Source organism: Vigna radiata, chromosome 2 (assembly GCF_000741045.1).
Source record: "Vigna radiata var. radiata cultivar VC1973A chromosome 2, Vradiata_ver6, whole genome shotgun sequence".
Taxonomy (NCBI): domain Eukaryota; kingdom Viridiplantae; phylum Streptophyta; class Magnoliopsida; order Fabales; family Fabaceae; genus Vigna; species Vigna radiata.
Window position 1 is genome coordinate 4,128,541 of NC_028352.1, and position 19,672 is coordinate 4,148,212.

At 32.8% G+C, this 19,672-nt stretch overlaps 3 protein-coding genes across 5 annotated transcripts; 1 reads left to right on the forward strand and 2 right to left on the reverse strand.

Annotated features, from left to right (window-relative positions):
* Nucleotides 1-317: 317 nt before the first annotated feature.
* On the forward strand, nucleotides 318-1,609 carry LOC106755895 (DNA damage-repair/toleration protein DRT100-like). The gene has a single exon (XM_014638122.2). The coding sequence runs from the start codon at nucleotides 395-397 to the stop codon at nucleotides 1,487-1,489; it is 1,095 nt and encodes a 364-aa protein (XP_014493608.1). The 5' UTR covers nucleotides 318-394; the 3' UTR covers nucleotides 1,490-1,609.
* Nucleotides 1,610-2,287: 678 nt separating this feature from the next.
* Nucleotides 2,288-6,979, reverse strand: LOC106755664. Of its 2 annotated transcripts, none has more exons than XM_014637852.2 (13): nucleotides 6,923-6,979; nucleotides 6,241-6,746; nucleotides 5,650-5,852; nucleotides 5,373-5,570; nucleotides 5,168-5,239; nucleotides 4,939-5,034; nucleotides 4,635-4,714; nucleotides 4,388-4,466; nucleotides 4,066-4,276; nucleotides 3,754-3,950; nucleotides 3,494-3,593; nucleotides 3,238-3,327; nucleotides 2,288-3,133 (listed from the first exon to the last, which is right to left on the reverse strand). In XM_014637852.2, the coding sequence occupies exons 1-13, from the start codon at nucleotides 6,970-6,972 to the stop codon at nucleotides 2,400-2,402; spliced, it is 2,616 nt and encodes an 871-aa protein (XP_014493338.2). In that variant the 5' UTR covers nucleotides 6,973-6,979; the 3' UTR covers nucleotides 2,288-2,399. The 2 variants fall into 2 exon arrangements, with proteins under 2 accessions (XP_014493338.2, XP_014493339.1); XM_014637853.2 differs by lacking the exon at nucleotides 6,923-6,979 and adding an exon at nucleotides 6,845-6,880.
* A 5,250-nt stretch (nucleotides 6,980-12,229) lies between these two features.
* Nucleotides 12,230-18,939, reverse strand: LOC106756427. 2 transcript variants are annotated; one of them, XM_014638852.2, is made up of 13 exons: nucleotides 18,801-18,939; nucleotides 17,739-18,244; nucleotides 16,547-16,749; nucleotides 16,267-16,464; nucleotides 16,024-16,095; nucleotides 15,451-15,546; nucleotides 14,873-14,952; nucleotides 14,672-14,750; nucleotides 14,269-14,479; nucleotides 13,986-14,182; nucleotides 13,654-13,753; nucleotides 13,334-13,423; nucleotides 12,230-13,241 (listed from the first exon to the last, which is right to left on the reverse strand). In XM_014638852.2, exons 1-13 carry the CDS (start codon nucleotides 18,812-18,814, stop codon nucleotides 12,505-12,507), a joined length of 2,583 nt encoding a protein of 860 aa, XP_014494338.1. In that variant the 5' UTR covers nucleotides 18,815-18,939; the 3' UTR covers nucleotides 12,230-12,504. The 2 variants fall into 2 exon arrangements, with proteins under 2 accessions (XP_014494338.1, XP_014494339.1); XM_014638853.2 differs by lacking the exon at nucleotides 18,801-18,939 and adding an exon at nucleotides 18,418-18,749.
* Between the last annotated feature and the right edge of the window lie 733 nt (nucleotides 18,940-19,672).

Below are 19,672 nucleotides of genomic sequence, written 5' to 3' on the forward strand. Positions count from 1 at the left end.
AGAAAAATTCAATAGAAATTCCAAATTTTATGTGTTTAGCAGACTGAGCCATTATTAAGAAAACAAATTAAGTTGACTATGCGAAAGGGTTTTGATTCAATTATTGAATTTTTTGATGAGAAAAATGAAGTTGACTAAGGCGAAGAGTGCAGGAGCATGAGCAGGATTTCCCCATTCAATTATTAAATTCTGGTGATGAGCATTGTAGCAGCATTATTTTATTTTGTAATTAAAACTTGGAATAAATAAAAAGTTTTAAGAAAGGAACAGGATCGCGAGATTCAGTAAACAGATCAAGTTGACGTTATAAATACCCATGTCAGGTCGATAACTCTCATGCATGCAGGCATCGCGCATCTCTCAACTTTCTCTTTCCCTCTCTTAACAAACCACAATGCCTGGAATCTGGTTCACGCCGCTAACGCTGCTGTTACTACTCGCATTTTCCCCCGCAGTTCGCTCGTGTTCGCCGTCGGACCTGGCCGCGCTGCTACACTTCAAATCCGCTCTCAATGAATCTCGCAACGGAATATTCAACTCCTGGACCGGCACCGACTGCTGCGGCAACTGGCTCGGCGTCTCCTGCGACCGCGACTCTCGCCGCGTCGCCGAAATCAGCCTCCGCGCCGGTCCAGTCTACACCACGTTCGAGAAGCCTTACCGTCCGGATTACATGTCCGGTTACATATCGCCGGAGATTTGCAAGCTCACTCATCTCTCCACTCTCATCATCAGTGACTGGCAGGGAATCTCCGGCGAGATCCCGCGCTGCATCTCCTCGCTCTCCTTCCTCCGCATCATAGACCTCACCGGAAACCGCATTTCTGGCACTCTCCCAGCCGACATCGGGAAGCTTCGGTATCTGAGCCTCCTGAGTGCCGCCGATAACCTCATCACCGGCGAAATCCCGGCGACATTGACGAGCTTGACCGGTTTGACGCATCTGGACCTTCGTAACAACAAGATCTCCGGGCCCATTCCGCAGAACATGGGCCAGCTTCAGATGTTGAGTCGGGTCTTTTTAAGCGGAAACCAAATAACCGGGCCAATCCCGGGCTCAGTCTGTCATATATACCGTCTGGTGGATCTTGATCTGTCAAATAACCATTTATCCGGGCCGATTCCTGAAAGTTTGGGCCGGATGGCGGTTCTGTCAACGTTGAAGTTGGATAATAACAGGCTTTCGGGAAGCATACCAGGGAGGCTGTTGGGGTCGGGTATTAACGAGCTGAACTTGAGCCACAACAAGTTAGAGGGTATTATACCCGACGCCTTTGGGTCTTCATGCTATTTCACGTCACTGGACTTGTCGTATAATAACCTGAAAGGTCCAATACCGAAATCCATGTCTTCTGCTTCGTACATTGGGTACGTGGACTTTAGCCACAACCACCTCTGCGGCCCAATTCCTAACTCCTACAGTAACACCGATGCCTCCTCCTTCGCTTACAACGATTGCCTCTGTGGAAAGCCACTCAAAGCTTGTTAATTACTGCTATATCAACTTCCCACACTCATTTAACTATGTCACTTTATTTCGTTCTGTAAAATAAAGCAGAAGGCTCCCATGTTTAATCAGAAGTGATTATTAACTCTAATTTTTGATTTCATTTCCGTTTTTGTGTATGGTTTTTAGATTGAAAATATGATGTGATTTGGGGAATTTATTATATTCTGTTATCATGTGTGTGCAAAGCGAATCACGCTGAGCTTGACCATTCTATTGTTATTAATTCTGAACAATGGAATGCAGTTGAATTTAAATGCATGTTGGAAAATTCAATTTGGAGACAGTACACGTGAAACAGCAGCGGTGGTGACATGAATGAATGAATTTAGCTGTTAACATGCATTTTAGAGATTTTCAAAGTTAGTTTTCCAGCTCCTATAGTAGATTAGTTGGTGAAGTAAAGCTTGTTTTTAATTTTTTTTCTTTTAACTATTTTTAAAATCACCTCCAATTTATTTATTTATTTATTATAGAGAGAAGAGAACAAATGGTACAAGATGTGTATTTTAATTGTATATTTAATTTTTCTGATAATATTGCACACATGAAAAGTAACACAAGCATGTGTTCTGATAATAGTGAATTATCTCTGTCTCGCTTAAAATTGATTTCATACTAAAATAAATGCACACGGGAAAATTGAAAAAATATTTAATGTATTTCATTAAATTTTAATATTTGAAATATAATATTATATAATTATCATAACACAACAGATATTAATAATTTATATTATAATATAAATATTCAGGAATTGCGACCACACATAAATATGACTTGTTATAATAAATACTTTTGAATTAATATAAAAATTGTAAAATAAAACAATTTAAGAAAGAAATATTTGAGTGTCTCATCTTAGCAATGTGAGATTATAATTTAAAGGGTATCAACCTCCAATGTTGAAATAAACTGTGTAATACTCATCTCTGAATGAGAGTATCGGCTCCAAAAGAAAGTTCCTGTTTACGCCTTTAGCCACAAAACTGATAGGATTGTATTGGCTGAATCCCTTTTGAGAAACAAAGCTTGTTGCTTCGTTGAACTTAGCATCAGAATCAGATTTGCAACTTAGCTTGACTCCTGCGTTAGAGTTCAAATCACTATACACATAGCAGCCCTTGTCACTCTGTGATTCTAAAGATATGCTTCCATTTCTTCCATCCAATCCTGGTACCACAACAAAAACAGAAGATGCCGTGCCCTTGGAAGAATCTTCAATCACAAGAGGTTTATCTGCTCCTTGGTGAACCACGTTCATTCCAGGAAGATCAAATGGTTCTAACATCACTGATCTATCATTAGCATCTGCTAATGTTGAAAACTTTGAGGAAGATTCTTTTGGGACAAGCCTAAAAGTTGCCTGAACAGCCATATCAGTTCCAGATTTAGGAAACTTCTGCATACCCAGAGATTGGTTTGAATTTGCCAAAACAAAAGTTGAATTTTTGAAGTATTGGGAAAAAGAAACTAGTTCACTATTGTAACTGGCAGGAACAGGGGTAATCCAGTCTGAATTATTAGCCCCAGATTTGAGGTGCCAATCACCACTGAGGCTATGACCGGCAAGAAGATAAGGACCATAAAGAATTGCTTGAGTAGATGCAAATTCAGGTCTGTCATCTGAATTCAGTTCAGAAACACTATCAGTAATAAGACAACTAAATTGCTAGAAATATATGCTCTGACAGAAAAATATCACCACACAGATTATCCTGTGAAGCTACCTTTTATGGCCTCTGTTCTTAGGGTTTGGGGCAACAGAAGGGTCAGGTTGTCATTAGCATTCCACTGTCTTGTGATTGACAGAAAATTTCCTGGAGGCAACAAAATAGAACACTCTCAATGTTTCATTTGTTAATGTTTTAGAAAGTGTTTTGGTAGTACTCATTTTTATTTGGTGGTCTAACATTCTAGCAACTTGTGTGCATGAAATCAGACAAGCAATAGAATCTCTGTTTTAGGATAGTAAAAGATTCACACCTGGAGTTGGAAGAGATAAAGTTTCACCATTTAATATCCCCTTGGCACCATCTAGACTAGTCCAAGTAGGCACTCGAAATTTCAATGTAGTCCAAGTTTTCTGCAGAAGTAAAGCATTATGAAAAGGATTTAACACATTGAAAAATAAAATCATCACAGTAACAGTGCGAATCATGCCCAGATTACTCTAAAAGGGTATCTAAGGTGAATATTAAGCTGAATGAGAGATGTCACAACCCATAAAACAATTTGACAGTTACCTCAGATGGAGAAAACGTAAATGTCACTCGTAAGTAAGGATCCCATGAAGCAGCTGGAGCAACTGTCTGATTGAGCAAAATTTTTCCAGATTTCCAGTTAAATGAGCTCGATATGTACTGAATGATGTAAAGTGTAGAATTTCCCCCTTCTTCCTCGAAATATATAGAATCTCCCAACTTTGAGAATGATTCAATTGCTAACAAAAAAAAAAATGTAAATTTAGAACAAAAATTGCTATAAGAGTGGTGAAGTTGAAAAAGAATATGAAGCAGTCTTGAAAGTATATAAACAAAACAAAAAAAGATGCACACCCGTTCCATAGCAGCACCAGAAAGAGTCAAACGGTGTTCCCCAACTATGGAAAGTATGAGCCTTGGAAACCCCAGGACCAAGTGGAAGCATGTAAATCATCACTCCAGGATCTGTTCCTCTTTGAATGCTGAGCACTCCATTGGTTAATGCACGCTCATAATAGTCTGCATAAGATACTTCTTTGGTCCATCTAAACAGGTGGCGTGAAACCTGAAATTGTTTACTTGTATTAAGACAACCGAAACAATCACAAATATACACATTTTTAACATCTCAAGCATTTCATAACGAGGTAATACAATGATGAATGGATGGCTGTACCTTTAACATATTATAAGTTGTGCAGGATTCTTCATTCTCTGTTGTTTTTAAGTTGTCTGCTATTCTCTTAGGATTTCTCCTATGAAAAAAATAGGAAAAAGAAGTTCAGCAATAATATGGAGTTGATTATGAACTACTGCAAGATATAAACACTTCTGCTTGACGCCCTAGCAGCAAATAATTATTTAAATGAAAGATTTAAAATTTGTACGGAAAAGCAGAAACTAAAAATGAAACATATTCATACCAGAATTCGCCGACAGATGTCCCTCCAGTTGCATAGCTGTGAGAAGAGTTTATGGTTTCCATGAAGAATGTCGCAATTTCCTAACACCAATAAACGAGAACAAAATCTCAGAAAGTTGAAAGCCATGGTTATATTGAAGGCATTGCATATTGAAAGTTCAAAAACTGAAAAACGTATTACAACACAAAGCGATAGGAAAAAAGAAAAAAAAAACACAATTTCATTTAAACTCAATATAAGTGAAACAATTTAAGGAAAACAATTACATATATCAATAATCTACATTGTAAGTAAAGCAATTGACCTTATGAAGTGGATCGCCTGTGATTTCATATCGCATTTGAGATCCAACAACAATTGGGATATGCGTATTAGCATGCAAGTCAGCTATGTCATTAGCCTACATGGGAAAGCAGAATTTTAAAACTAGATACAACTTTTAGACCAGAATAAAAATGCTTAAGTTCAACTTTAAAATATCTAATTGTTTCATTTGAAGGCCAGCATAACATATAGAACACAGTTACCATTACCTGCACAGCAAGCAACCCTAAAAAGCACGGCTTGTCAAAGAGTTGAGCCAAAAATATATGCTTAGAATCTCCCTACATAGAAAAACACAACAACTTCACTTACAAATTGATGTTTGCAGGTAACTTAGGTATAACATGAAATTACACAAACGAATAAAAAGGGCAACAATAGAGCCAAAGAAATTACACAAAACGATTAACTTACTGTTATGCTGTATAATCTGTAAAGTACATCATTCATTCCTCCAGTTTCCTGGTTCAGTGATTGATAGTGTCTATTGATAGTGTACTTTGTTATTACATTCTGCACTCTATTGTAGAAGTAGTCAACCATCCGAATTACCATTTTTAGAGCTTGAGAGTTTCCAGCAAATGTATATTGATCCAAGAGACCGGCCATAATCTGTCAAAGCTGAATAGTTGAAATCCAACAACATAGGGTCGAAAGCATTTTCATTATCAAAATCAACTTATGAGGGTACCTTGTGAATGGTATAATACGGAGCCCAAACTTGTCGAATAGCTTCAAATCTATCAAAAAACTCAGATGGAAATGCAGATAGATATCCCGTTCCAATTTTCTCCTGACAGGCAGACAGACCGTCAACAAGAGATGTCATTTTCTGTTTCAGCTCATCGTTCTGTGTGCTGGCCCACATTAGAGATGATGCGCTCAAGTAATGCCCTACACCCAAAAAAAAAAAACTTAATCTTTCTTTTGGTTCTTTCATCATTAATCAATGAATTTGGTCGCCCATCACTTTCCACATATCCAAATTCTATGCTGAGTTTTTGGTGCAGTACAGTATGAGAAATACACTTATGCAGACAAAAACAGAGAAAACTCAACACAAAATCCAAAAGACAATAGTACTTTGATACCAGAATTATTTTACACCTATTCCATACTTACTCCTGAATTACCCTTCACTCTCTTCTTCTCTAAAAATACAAAAATTAACTTTTGTAAAACTATTTTACCCCTATAATTACAATATTAAAGTAATGAGATTTTTTTAATTAGCAAAAAAAGAAAAGTGTAAAATCTAGAATGATTGATGAAATAAACTAACCAACAAAATGACCCCTGAGTTCTTCTTTGGGATCTTCCCAGCCTCCATAGGGAGTACCAGGCGTGGGTAAACCAGCTGTCTTCCTGAAGCTCCAAAGCAACCTGTCGACATCAAGCATCAACAGATACTCCAAGTTTGTTCGCTGTGCTGTGCCATGGATGGAATTCTGATGCAACCTCACATCCTCAAGAGGCACTTCTTTCAGAAAACCTTCGGGTGACTTGAACACACCCATGTTCTTAATATTCTTATACATAACCGCCCAATCATGTTGTTGTCGTTCCGACAATAACTTCCTCGGCAGCATATCAGCCCACGCAGATTCATCCGTTGGCGTCAAATGGTAGTGAGACATCACCTCATCCTTCCACGTTTCATTCTTGGACGACAATAGCTGATGCGTGAAGGTATGTGATTGCGTAGGAATGTTTGTACATTCTTTAATAGCAGCAGCACAACTCCACAACACCAGCACGACAAACACAGACACAAAAGCCTTCATCTTCCTGAAATATTCAAAGTCAAAACCAACTCCATTAAAGAGTTATAAACCAAGCAATGCAGCAACACACAGAATCATCAAATCAAAGTCAAAAACATTAACCTTCAAGTACCACTAAATGTACAACCAACTACAATTCGAACCTTTCACAAATTAAATCGAAAACAAAACAGAAAATACCTTGGAATTTGGTTTTCCAAATGAGATGAAATAGTTAATAGCATAAGCATGTAAGATACTCACACACATATATAAGGTCTATAAAACAACAGCCACCTTTTTACAACAGAAATTTTCTGTTAAAAAATACTCATTTTTTCTTATGAATTTTGACAGTTTTTATTTTGCTTTATTCATATTTTTATAAATATTTTGGATATGGTTAAGATTTAACTTCTGATTATATCCTTCTTCATTTAGGAAAAGAAAACACAAATTAACTAATTAATGTTAATGTCTCATATATAATTTTATGAAAAAAAAAGAAGTTAACTAATTAATGTCCCATATAATTTTATGATTTTATGCAAATATTAAAGCAAGTTAATTAATTAATAATGTCCATATAATAAATGCAACAAAAAGGTATAATATTAATGCAAAAGATTTTTTTGTTTAATAATTATATTTAGTTTTAATAAGTTATGGCATGAAACATTACTTTTCTATACATTTCACATGAGAATATATTATATATGCCATTAAATATGATGCTTCTATTCATTTCATTCACATCTCTTTTTACTCCTTAAACTGTTTCTTCCAAATACAATAAAAATTACCATGTTTTCATTTTTCATAAGAAAATTATTATAATTATTTTTATTATGTTATGAAGAATGGGTTTTGATTTTCTTTTCTTTTAATAATATAAATTGATTTTATAATTTAGAAGTTTCAAAAAATTTGTAATAATGATTTAATATAAATTCTAATATAATATTTATTTTATATATTAAAACTGAGAAGGATATAAGTTATATTGAAGACAATAATTATTTGCTTAAATATTTTTAAAATTTATCTAATTTAAATTACTTTAAAAAAATGAAAATTAACAATAAACTATTAAACAATATTTTTTTTAAAAGGTTATTAAAATATATTTTTTCTTATCTCAATATAAGAAAAACAAATTGACACTGATTTAAAATTGGAGTAATATATACTAATTTATTTTTAAATAAATTCCTCTTTTTTAAACATGATACAACGATTAAATAAATTTTTAAAATTCTTTTTAGTAAATTAAAACCCCTTTAAATATACTTATAATAAAAAATAATTCCTTATTATCTATCAGCAACAATATAATAGTTAAGAATTATGATTTCTAGATATAATGTAATGCCATTTTTATTCATAAATTTGAATTAATTGTATGTTAATTTAAATTTAGAAAATATATAATCTTTTTTAAGTTATAAGGTCAATTAATACAAAATTCATTTGTTAGTATGTAAAGTTTATAAAATTAAGTATTTATTAACTGTTAAAAATTTTATATTAATTAAAGATAAGATCAACTAGAATATATAAATGATTACCTACCTCATTTTACATGCAAACTGAGTTTTGAAAAGGTTATGCTTAAGTTTACTTTTTAAGAAAAAAATCTCTTCCAATTTTTAAAACATTTGTTTATAAATAATTTGTATGAAAACAAAATAAAAATATATTATCATTATATTTCCAAAATAATTAAAATAGTTAGATTATCATAAACCTATTAGTTTATATATATATATATATATATATATATATATATATATAAACTCTTTTTAGAATGTTCTATTGATATTTTTTTCAATAAACATTTTAGCTTTAGTTAAGGTTTCGTTTCTGATTCTATGAATTTGATTCTGTTATTTATAGAATATTAACTCATTTTCTCATCTATAATATTTATAAATAAATATAAGTTAATTTTAGTAATTTATCTAGAAAACCACAAAACATCTCTTAATCAACACAAAAATAAGCCCATTTTATTATGAATTTTAACTGTTTTTATTTTGTTCTATTCATATATTTATAAATATTTTAGCCTTAGTTAAAGTTTAGTTTTTTTTTTTGTTTTTTTTTTTATTTTTTTTTTTTATCTATTCATATTTTCTATAACACATATGCGAATGGTGATTAATTCTCGCTTCTTCATCTAGAAGAAGCAAAACACAAATAAATTAACTAATTAATGTGCATATAATTTATACAAAAAAAAAATATTTATGTGTACATATTTATTTTTTAAATTTACTTTTTAAATAATTTTTTTAAATTAAAATATTTTTTTTATCAATTTAATTTTTTAAATGATCGTATTTTTAAATTTAATATTTTTTTTACTGTTTTTCAAAGTTAACCATTCTCTTAATATCCAACATTTGGCTACACTATTGTTATCATATATATTTTTCACTACACTATTAATAAGAATATTTTTTACTACATTACTAATAAAATATTTCACGAAAAATATATTAAGAACAAATAAAATTCAGTGAAATTAACTTTCTTCCTAATTTTATTAATTAAGTTATTTTTTCTTATACATTCCAAAATTTCACTTCCATTCAAAAGTTAAATTTTTCAAGAAAATTTTACTAAGATTAAGATTTCACTTTTAGCATCTTATAACTAATAAAACGAGACGTTAATGTCTATATAATTCATGCAACAAAAAAAGTATAAGATTAACTGAAAAGATTTTCTTTTAATAATTACATTTAGTTTTAATAAGTTATGGCTTGAAACATTAATTTTCTAGTACTACATTTCACATGAGAATATGTTATATACGCCATTAAATATGATGCTTCTATTCATTTCATTCATACTGTTTTTTTACTCCTTAAACTGTTTCTTCCTGATACAATAAAAATTACCATGTTCTCATTTTTCAAAGAAAAATATTATAATTATTTTTATTATTATAATGAATAATGGGTTTGATTTTCTTTTATTTTAATAAACATAAATTGATTTTATAATTTAGAAGTTTGGAAAAATTATGTAATAATATTTTAATATAAATTATAATATATTATCTAATTTATATACTAAAACCGACAAGGATATAAGTTATTTTGAAGAAAATAATTAGTTTCTTAAATATTTTTAAAATTTAAATAATTTAAGTTACTTAAAAAAATGAAATACATGACTTTGATATAGGATTTCAACACAGGTGTATACTTGTGGTATTTATATTATACATAGTTATAAACAAAGGAGTTATCACTCTATCACTTACAAGGTTAGTTCTTTTCGCGCTTAAAATCAAACCAGTGTTCATAGACTAAGACATCATTCTACTCAGAACACATAATTCATTCTATTAAGTTTGAGTGCGAAAATTTATTAGAATTCAGGATACCTCCTTTTTAACCTCCCATATATGTGCATACCCTAAGAAGCACTAAAGAGAATTTATCCTTGAAATTTTCTCAACAACATTTCAAATCATAATGTCAACCATATTATTTATCAATATGACATTATCATACATCTTAAACATACATAAGAATAATAATAAATCAATCTTAGACAAATCAAAACATCATAAAATCACAACATATATACTCAACTCAGAAGTGGTATTCAACATAAGACATCTCATAAAAGAGAGCGCTCAATGACAGTCCTTGCACTTAGTGCCAAACCTTTCGCAAAAGGTGGCACTCAACAACAGTTCTTACGCTCAGCGACAAACCTTTCACAAAAGGTGGTGCTCAACGCCAGTTCTAGCGCTCAACTCCATTCTTCTCGCAAAACGTTTCGCTTTACGACATCATTGCTCAATGACCTAAAATTAAGTTATTTCAGATCTGTAGTAATAAGTGACGCTCAACAGTATCTTGTCACCGCTCAACACCAAAGCATTTGCAAATAATGGCGCTTAGTAATACAAGTATGCCACTCATCTGTCTGGAGCTAAAATGCTTCGAGACTTGCATAAGGAAGTGGCACTCAATGCTCGCTTGCCTCCGCTTAGTGCCATACAAAAGTTTAATCGATGAAAATTCAGTGATTTGTGAAAATGGAACCTACTCAAGCTATCAAATTAGTATTCCTAGGTACTTGGTTCAAAATTAGATTTTAATGTCAGGACACATACCAATTGACTCAATTGATTAGGTTCTCATTTTCCCAATTCAACTCCAATTAAACAGTTCAAAAAACAGCATTTACAATAGCAAATCAATCAACAATTCAACTCTTCTCAACTAACCAAACATGCAAATTACATTCTCAAAGCATGTACAACTTTGAAATAAGGCAATTAGCTTCCCTTGCCTAAGAGATAGACGAACTTGCTCTAAGGAATCCCAAAACCCGTCAAGCTCACGAGATGTTCTATATACGCCGAAGACATCAAACACGATCAAGACACATTATTAGAACCACTGGTGAGTAAAGACTCAAACTGATAACTCAAAAGATGCATGTAAGTTGAACGAGGTTCACATACAACAAATAATAGAAAAGATCAAGAAAAAATGTTGAAATTCAACTTACTCAAATAAAAAAACTGATCTACAATAAAGAGCTTGCCATAAATATCAATCTTACTGTCTTCGTTCTTAAATCTGATGAACAACTATAAATATTTCTTAAAAAAATCAAAGAACTCTAGAATAATATTTTATAGAGATAATGTATTTTAAAATAAAAAACTCTTAAACAAAACTATTTATAATATAACTATTTAATATTAAAATAATCGAATTTCATTATTTTATACCATTAAATAAATTTCTAAGTCTTTACAACATTAATTTGTATTTCTTATTTATATTCTTATATTTCACCTACTTTCTATTAAAATCATGAAAATTTGTTTTTTTATGTTGGTATATGAAAAAAAATTTAAAACAGAAATATATATATATATATATATATATATATATATATATAAACACAAAATATGTATTTATTTTAAAATAATGACTTTTCTTTTAATAGAAAACTATATGTAACGGTAGCTTTAGTGACATCAAAAGAAAATTTAACGGTATCTTATAATAAAGCCTACATAATGTATCAAAAGAAAATCATTAATCAATTTGCTTTCTACTTTGAAGTCTCAATTTCTCATCTACTTCAACCCTTGAACCCTTGAAGGCAATCATGATAAGGAAGAAGAGTTAATTATTCTATAATATATAAAATTTATAATCAAAAGACTTAAAAGATAATATTGATATTTTTCTTCCTTTTCATAGATAAGTGAGAAGAATAAACTTAAAAACATATCATTACCTAAATTATGATCATGTGTGAGTATCATCATCTCATTTTAAGATATTATAAATATTATTTTTAATATTCTAGCAACCATCTCAAAAAATCTTTGAACTCTCTGGACTGTTTCTATCAAATCACATTATGAATGATATAGCATTATTAAGCATGTGTTGATTAATTCATAAGTTAATTCTCTGCTGATAAATAAATAAGTTTAATATAGATAATTCACACATCAAATTGATAGAACACGCCAACTAAATTTTGATATACTGAAGTAACAAAAACAGCTACACTGAGTAGTGAGATATATCATCACTTCTCTTACCCCTCGGCTCTTTTCATTTATATAAATGAATACACAGAAAGGTCAAGTCACAGGAAGATATATCTATCAACTATTCTTTCTACATTTGCACTTTTGCTTATTGTTTGCTTGATCTTTTATAGATGAAGCTTGATTTTTTATAGATGAAGCACATTATACTGTTTACTTCCAAGGGGAAAAAATTGTATCAATCTTGAATGTTGAAATATACTGTATAACGCTCATCTCTGAAGGAGAGTAATGGCTGCAAAAGAAATTTCCTGCTAACCCCTTTAGCCACAAAACTGATAGGATGGTATTGGCTCAATCCTTTCCTAGCAACAAAGCTTGTTGCTTGGTTAAATGAAGAATCAGAATCAGATTTGCAACTGAGCTTGACTCCTGCACTAGAGCTCAAACCACTATACACGTAGCAGCCCTTGTCACTCTGTGATTCAAAAGATATGGTTTCATTTCTTCCATCCAATCCTGGTACCACAACAAAAACAGAAGATGGCTTGCCCTTGGAAGAATCTTCAATCACAAGAGGTTTATCTGCTCCTTGGTGAACCACATTCATTCCAGGAAGATCAAATGGTTCTAACATCACTGATCTATCATTAGCATCTGCTAATGTTGAAAACTTTGAGGAAGACTCTTTCAGGACAAGCCTAAAGGTTGCCTTAAGAGCCAAATCAGTGCCAGATTCAGGCAACTTTTGCATTGCAAATGATTGGTTTGAATTTGCCAACACAAAAGTCGATTTTTCAAAATCTTGGAAAAAAGAAACTAGTTGGCTATTGTAACTGGCAGGAATAGGAAGGATCCAGTCTGCATCGTTAGCTTCAATTTTAAGGTCGTCCCAATCACCACCACTTATATGACCGGCAAGAAGATAAGGGCCATAAAGAATAGCTTTAACAGAAGCATATTGAGGCCTGTCATCTAGGTTCGGTTCAGAAACACTATCAGTAATTTTACCAGTTTTTATTAGAAATTCTAGTATTCAACACTCATGGATTATCTCATCAAGTTACCTTTTATGGCCTCTGTTCTTACTGTAAGGGGCAGCTGAAGGGTGAGCTTATCACTAGCACTCCACTGTCTTGTGATTGACAAAAAAGATCCTGGAGGTGCACAAAATAAAACATTAGAAACATTACTTCAATGTTTCAAGTGCTCATTTTTTCTGTTAAAAAGTACACAAATATTATTATTTGCTGCAAAACATGTGCCCATGAATAATTTTCCTATTTATTATTTGGTGGCTAATCGTTCTAGCCACCAATTTGCAAATAAGACAAACGGAGGAATATCTGAGTTTGGATAATGAAAAGGAAGTTAGACACATTCACACCTGGAGCTGGCAGCGACAAAGATTCACCATTTAATACGCCCTTGGCACCATCTGGGGTAGTCCAACTTGGTAGTCGAAAGTGCAGTGTAGACGAAGCACTCTGCAGAAGTAAAAAGATCTGAAAACTTGTAGAAGAAAAATGCAGAGGTTTTAAAATTTGCATTGCAAGTCCCACAAATTTATTACCTACCCGAAGCAGATTCAAGACAGCTCTTTGGCACAAAGACACTATACTGGACCAGTTATAAGAACCTATTGTCCTCTAAAAGGTATCAAAGATAAATATTTAGCTAAATGAGATGCCACATCCCATAAAACAATGTCACATTTACCTCAACAGGAGATAACGCAAATGTCACTCGTAGGTAAGGATCCCATGAAGAAGCTGGAAGAGCTGTCTGATTGAGGAAGATTTTGCCAGATTTCCAATTAAATGAGCTTGATATGTACTGAATGATGTAAAGTGAAGGACCTTTCCCTTCCTCTTCAAAATAGATAGAATCCCCCAGCTTTGAGAATGATTCAATTCCTAATAAACAGAAAAAGGAAATTGAAATAAGACTGTGGTGCAGTATGATGCTGGTTGGGAAGTATATAAACAAAACAAACGTATACCAGTTCCGTAGCAGCACCAGAAAGAGTCAAACGGTGTTCCCCAACTGTGTCCAGTTTTAGCCTTGGAAACTCCAATACCAAGTGGAAGCATGTAAATCATCACTCCAGGATCTGTCCCTCTTTGAATGCTGAGCACTCCATTTGTTAAGGCACGCTCATAATAGTCTGCATAAGAGACTTCTTTGGTCCATTTAAAGAGGTGGCGTGAAACCTGAAATCATTGTATTTTTGAGAGCCGAGAAAATGGCAACACTCACAAAAACACATAAAGACATGAATCAAGAACATCTAATGATGAATTACAATGTGTGATAATCAGTTTTCTCTCTTCTTACAGTTAAAATGATGAATTTCGTATTACGTGACGAGCTGATAAATAAAATTATGAATGATTGGTTTGTACCTTCAACATGTTATAAGTCGTGCATGACTCTTCATTCTCTGTTGTTCTTAAGTTGTCCGCTATTCTCTTTGGGTTACTCCTGTATAAAAGTTGAAGTAAAAGAACTAAGAAAGAAATCAAGAGTTTGTAATCTGCTAATTAAGGACGTGACAGTTCCACTTGATACCAAAAACTAAAGCTAAAAATGCAAAATCCTTATACCAAAACTCGCTGACTGATGTCCCTCCAGTTGCATAGCTGTGAGAAGAGTTTACGAGGTCCATAAAGAATGTCCCAATTTCCTATGACCAATAAACGAACAAATTTCACAAAGTTGAAAGACATGACGAATATTAAGTAATAACGGGGTTAAATTTTGCTTCCAGTTTAACTGAACAAAACATTACCCAACAAAGGGGACCAAACAAAAATATGCAACACAGCAATATATGAAAATTTTCAAAATGAAGACCAAAAGTAAAAACTAAAAGGACACTGACATTACATATAGACATGTAAAATTTGAAGTACGAACCAATTATTTGTGTATTTTGTTTCTGTCATTCCTGGAGTTGTTTCAGTGACTCTTATCATCAAGTTATATTATCATCAAATTATATTGGCAAGCCATTGACAACTTATGCTAGATTGTTGAAAACGACAAGAGTATAAATTGCATATAAAAAAGTAAAAAACGGAATAAATGATATTAAAGCAATAAATAGCTTATAAATACTACTATTCCATTCAAACTTGATGAATATACAACTGTAATCTACAGTGTGAGTGAAGCAAATCACCTTATAAAGTGGATCGCCTGTGATTTCATACCGCATTTGAGATCCAACAACAACTGGGATATGTGTATTAGCATGAAAATCAGCTATGTCATTAGCCTACATCGGAAACGAGAGTTTCAAAATTAACTCTTGGGCCATGACGCAAAGTTAAACACGATTTATGTACTAGAATAAAAATGTCCTAAGTTCAACATTCAAATATCTCATTGTTTGATTCAAAGGTAGCACAACATTATAAATGACATTTTACCAGAATAAAATTCTTCTATGCATAAAATTGGAAAATTTACTCTGTATTGTCTCCTTTACAATATCTGTTTTCATACAAATTAAACTTGAAATACAAAGGTTGACTCAACCTCCCACAAGATGCGAAGCAATTATTAGTATTTTAACCAGTAAACATACAATTTCACAAAGGTTTTCCCACAAAAATATTAAAATTGAAAAAAGGCAACCCTTAAATTTCATAAGGAAACTTATACTGATATAGTTACTCATTTAAAAGTCAACATTACTTTGAAATTGCAATAAAAATTGAATTTCTGTCAAAAGGAAAACTTTTAGCGTTACCTGCACTGCAAGCAACCCTAAAAAGCACGGCTTGTCAAAAAGGTGAGCCAACAATAGATGTTTAGAATCTCCCTGCATAGAAAAGCAGGACACGTTTACTTCCAAATTGAAGTTTACAGGTACCTTGTGCTAAGTTCAATTTTGTTAACGCTTATGCTTAAGTATAGAAATATACAGGTCAACAACATCATACAAACGAATCAACAGCAGAGTTAAAGAAATTATGCAAACCAGTTAACTTACTGTTATGCTGTATAATCTGTAAAGTACATCATTCATTCCTCCTGTTTCCTCGTTCAGCGATTGATAGTGCCTATTGATAGTGGACTTAGTTATTACATTCTGTACCCTTTTGTAAAAGTAGTCAACCATCCATGTCACCATTTTTAGAGCTTGAGGGTTTCTAGCAAATGTGTGTTGATCCAAGAGGCCAGCCAAAATCTGTCAAAGATGAACAGTTGAAATACCACAACATACGGTCAAAACAAAGCACTTTCATAATAAAATCCACTTTTGATTCTACCTTGTGAATGGTATAATAGGGAGCCCAAACAGGTTGAACAGATTCAAATCGATCAAACAACTCAGATGGAAATGCAGATAAATATCCAGTCCCTATTTTCTCCTGACAAGTAGACAGGCCAGCAACAACAGATGACATTTTCTGCTTCAGGCTATCATCCTGTGTGCTGGCCCACATCAGAGCTGATGCACTCAAGTAATGCCCTTCACAGTGTCAAAAACAAACAATCATAAATTAACTTTGAAAAGTGAATTGCAGAGGCTCAAAGTTGTAGGCAGGGGTAGTGTGCTCGGTAAGTTACAAGTCCACCAAAGTCTAGAGAAAAAGAAACATGCATTTGTGTGTTTCTTTACATATCAGTTTGTGACAGTATTCAGAAGTCAGGAACAAACCTCAATCCTAGTAAACATTTGTTGCTGTCTGTGGATATAGAATAAGCATTAGATATAGAAAGACAACCGTTACAAAACTCAGAAAACATTTGTTGCTGTTTGTGGATAGCAAAACAGTGCCTATGAAGTATTGTCTAAATTCGACTCCAATTTTTGTTCAACAAAAAGTTTAATCTTCTTCAGCTCTGAGCCAAAAGGTGGAAAAACATTGTCAGAAAAAGAGCCTTCAACCGTTATTTCCTTTTGAATCTTTGAAAGTAATCAACCAACTACGAAGTTATTAAGTTTTGATTGCATTTAAGGCCTTTCCTACTTGGCAATTGGAATCCCGTACAGTTGATTTTTCCCGCATTTATGCTGTAAATGCATTGTAACTGTTGACGAAGAGTAAATGACTCAAATTTTAAATGTGTTGTTTCAAGTCTGAGTTGCCAACACAATATCAGTCGTCAGATCTTTCATCTAATGGTTGTAAGAATTCATTATTAGCATGTGGGAGGTGAGTATAAACAAGAGTGATAATACACAAACACCAACTTTTTACTCAACACCAATAAAATAACATTTTCGTTTAAAATATAGAATTATCTAAGATGAATAGACTAGAACAATAAAAATATTATTTTTTTAGGAGTTAGGTGTAGGAAAATTGAAACCCTGCAAGGGTGTACGAGAGTTGAGTGTAACATATTGAAAATTTTCCCACAATTGAACACAAGGTAGGAAGAGTTAAAGAGAAAAGGAAAAGGAAAAGATAAGAAAATAGGAAGAGTTAAAGAGAATTAATGGAATAAACTAACCAACAAAATGACCGCGAAGCTCAACTTCAGGACCTTCCCAGCCTCCATAAGGGGTGCCAGGAGTAGATAGACCAGCTGTCTTCCTAAAACTCCAGATCAATCTGTCAACATCTAACATCAAGAGATACTCCAAGTTTGTCTGCTGTGCTCTGCCATGGATTGAATCCTTATCCAACTTCACATCCTCAAGAGCCACTTCTTTAAGAAATCCTTCTGGGGACTTCGACACACCCATGTTCTTAATTTTCTTATACATCATCTCCCAATCATGTTGGTTCTGTTCTGTCAAGAACTTCCTCGGAAGCAAATCAGCCCAAGCAGTTTCGTCCGTTGGAGTTAAATGGTAGTGGGACATCACCTCCTCTCGCCAGGTTACATTCTTGGATGTCAGTAACTCGTATCTGAATGAATGAGATTGAGTCGGAATGTTTGTACATTCTTTAGAAACAGTATAGCCACCAAACAAAGTAAGAGCCGCAAACAGAAACAAGAAACCCTTCATCCTCCTGGGAAATTCATAATAAGCCAACAAAAATCATTAAACATTGCCAGCAGACCAGCTCAATTCAACAACAGATAATAATTAACAGTCTAATAAACAGTTACACTAGAAAGTAAGAACACGATCCAGAAGTTAATAAGTTGAATAAGAAAAACAAAGGAAAAGGCAGTGATATACTTAAGATTTAATGAATAGAGTGTGGAACATAAATGGAGGGAGAGAGATGAGGAGAAAGAAGGGAAAATATAGTTTAGAAAGCATAGATATGTGGAGAAGACTGCATATATATGTGTGTGTAGCCACTAGAAAACAAAACAGGTTAGAGTACAGTAGGTGCAGCCAACAAAGTAACCCTGAAACTCATCTCGTGAAAGGCAAGGTTTGGATTTAGAAACAGAGAAAGCAATCTAAATTCATAAGGTGGTACACAACACCACCCGGAATTCATGAAGGGAAGAGTGAAGAGAGAGAAAGGTCAGAAAATGAATGAGCAATGGTATTACTAGAAAACATGTTGTCTTAACTATAGGGACAAAGAGAGAGATAGAAAGGTAACACACCCCACAAAACACATCTCAACAATGAAAATGTCACGGATGAACAATGTCTGTGAAAGTATGGGAAATGTGGTAAAAGTTTTGGAGGTGGAGTTGGTTCAATGGTCACGACTTCAAGTGTGTGTATGTATGCTTTTTATAGTGTTAACATTAGCCTTGGTACTAGAATGAAAAATATGTTTTTAACAGGATCTCTTATATACACAATGCATATTTTATTCTCAAAGAAATATTAAAAAAAGTTGTTCATAGTCTTATTAGAATATTGGTTTATTAGTCTTATGTTGTGTCCCGTGACCAAGGATGCAGAAAAAGTAGGTCCAGAAACCAAGCTATGAGTTAGTATATGACCTTTGAGACAGCCTATTAGCTTTCCCCTTTAATCAGCCATGACCATGCTAATCACTCACACCGACCATACACCCTCTATTATTCATCTCACCAAATGTTGTTCACCATGTTTTGGACAACTTTCAATGCAATTTAACACTTATAATGACCCAGAAGAGCAAAACCAATAATAACTAAATTAATTAAAGATATTTAGGTTTAAGATAATTAATGTAAGAAATCCCACATCTATAAATCTTATTTTTATAAATTTTATTTTATAGCTATGATATTATATTAAAAAATAATGTTTAAGTTTAATTAATTAGATAAATCTGTTTTATATCTAAGGACTTACAGTTAATGTAAGAACAATTTACAAAAACAGTAATATTCAAATTAGGATAGGTTTTTTTAGAGAATATAAGAGTATCTCCATTTATAATTTTTTAAAAACATTCATATTATTAGTGAAAAATGTCTATGCTGAAGTTCATGTTTGTGCATTTGCATGTGAAGATTACACTTCAGATGGTCCAGTCGTC

Bases quoted from the DNA above. Each gene is read 5' to 3' on its own strand.
- LOC106755895 (XM_014638122.2), top strand. From the start codon at position 395: ATGCCTGGAATCTGGTTCACGCCGCTAACGCTGCTGTTACTACTCGCA.
- LOC106755664 (XM_014637852.2), bottom strand. From the start codon at position 6,972: ATGCTTATGCTATTAACTATTTCATCTCATTTGGAAAACCAAATTCCA. The intron at 5,240-5,372 runs GTAAGTTAATCG...TTTTCTATGTAG, and splicing joins ACAGATTATACAGCATAACA to GGAGATTCTAAGCATATATT. The intron at 4,277-4,387 runs GTACAGCCATCC...AAACAATTTCAG, and splicing joins CAACTTATAATATGTTAAAG to GTTTCACGCCACCTGTTTAG.
- LOC106756427 (XM_014638852.2), bottom strand. The intron at 15,547-16,023 runs GTAACGCTAAAA...TTTCCGATGTAG, and splicing joins TAGGGTTGCTTGCAGTGCAG to GCTAATGACATAGCTGATTT. The intron at 13,242-13,333 runs GTAACTTGATGA...AACCGAACCTAG, and splicing joins AAGAACAGAGGCCATAAAAG to ATGACAGGCCTCAATATGCT.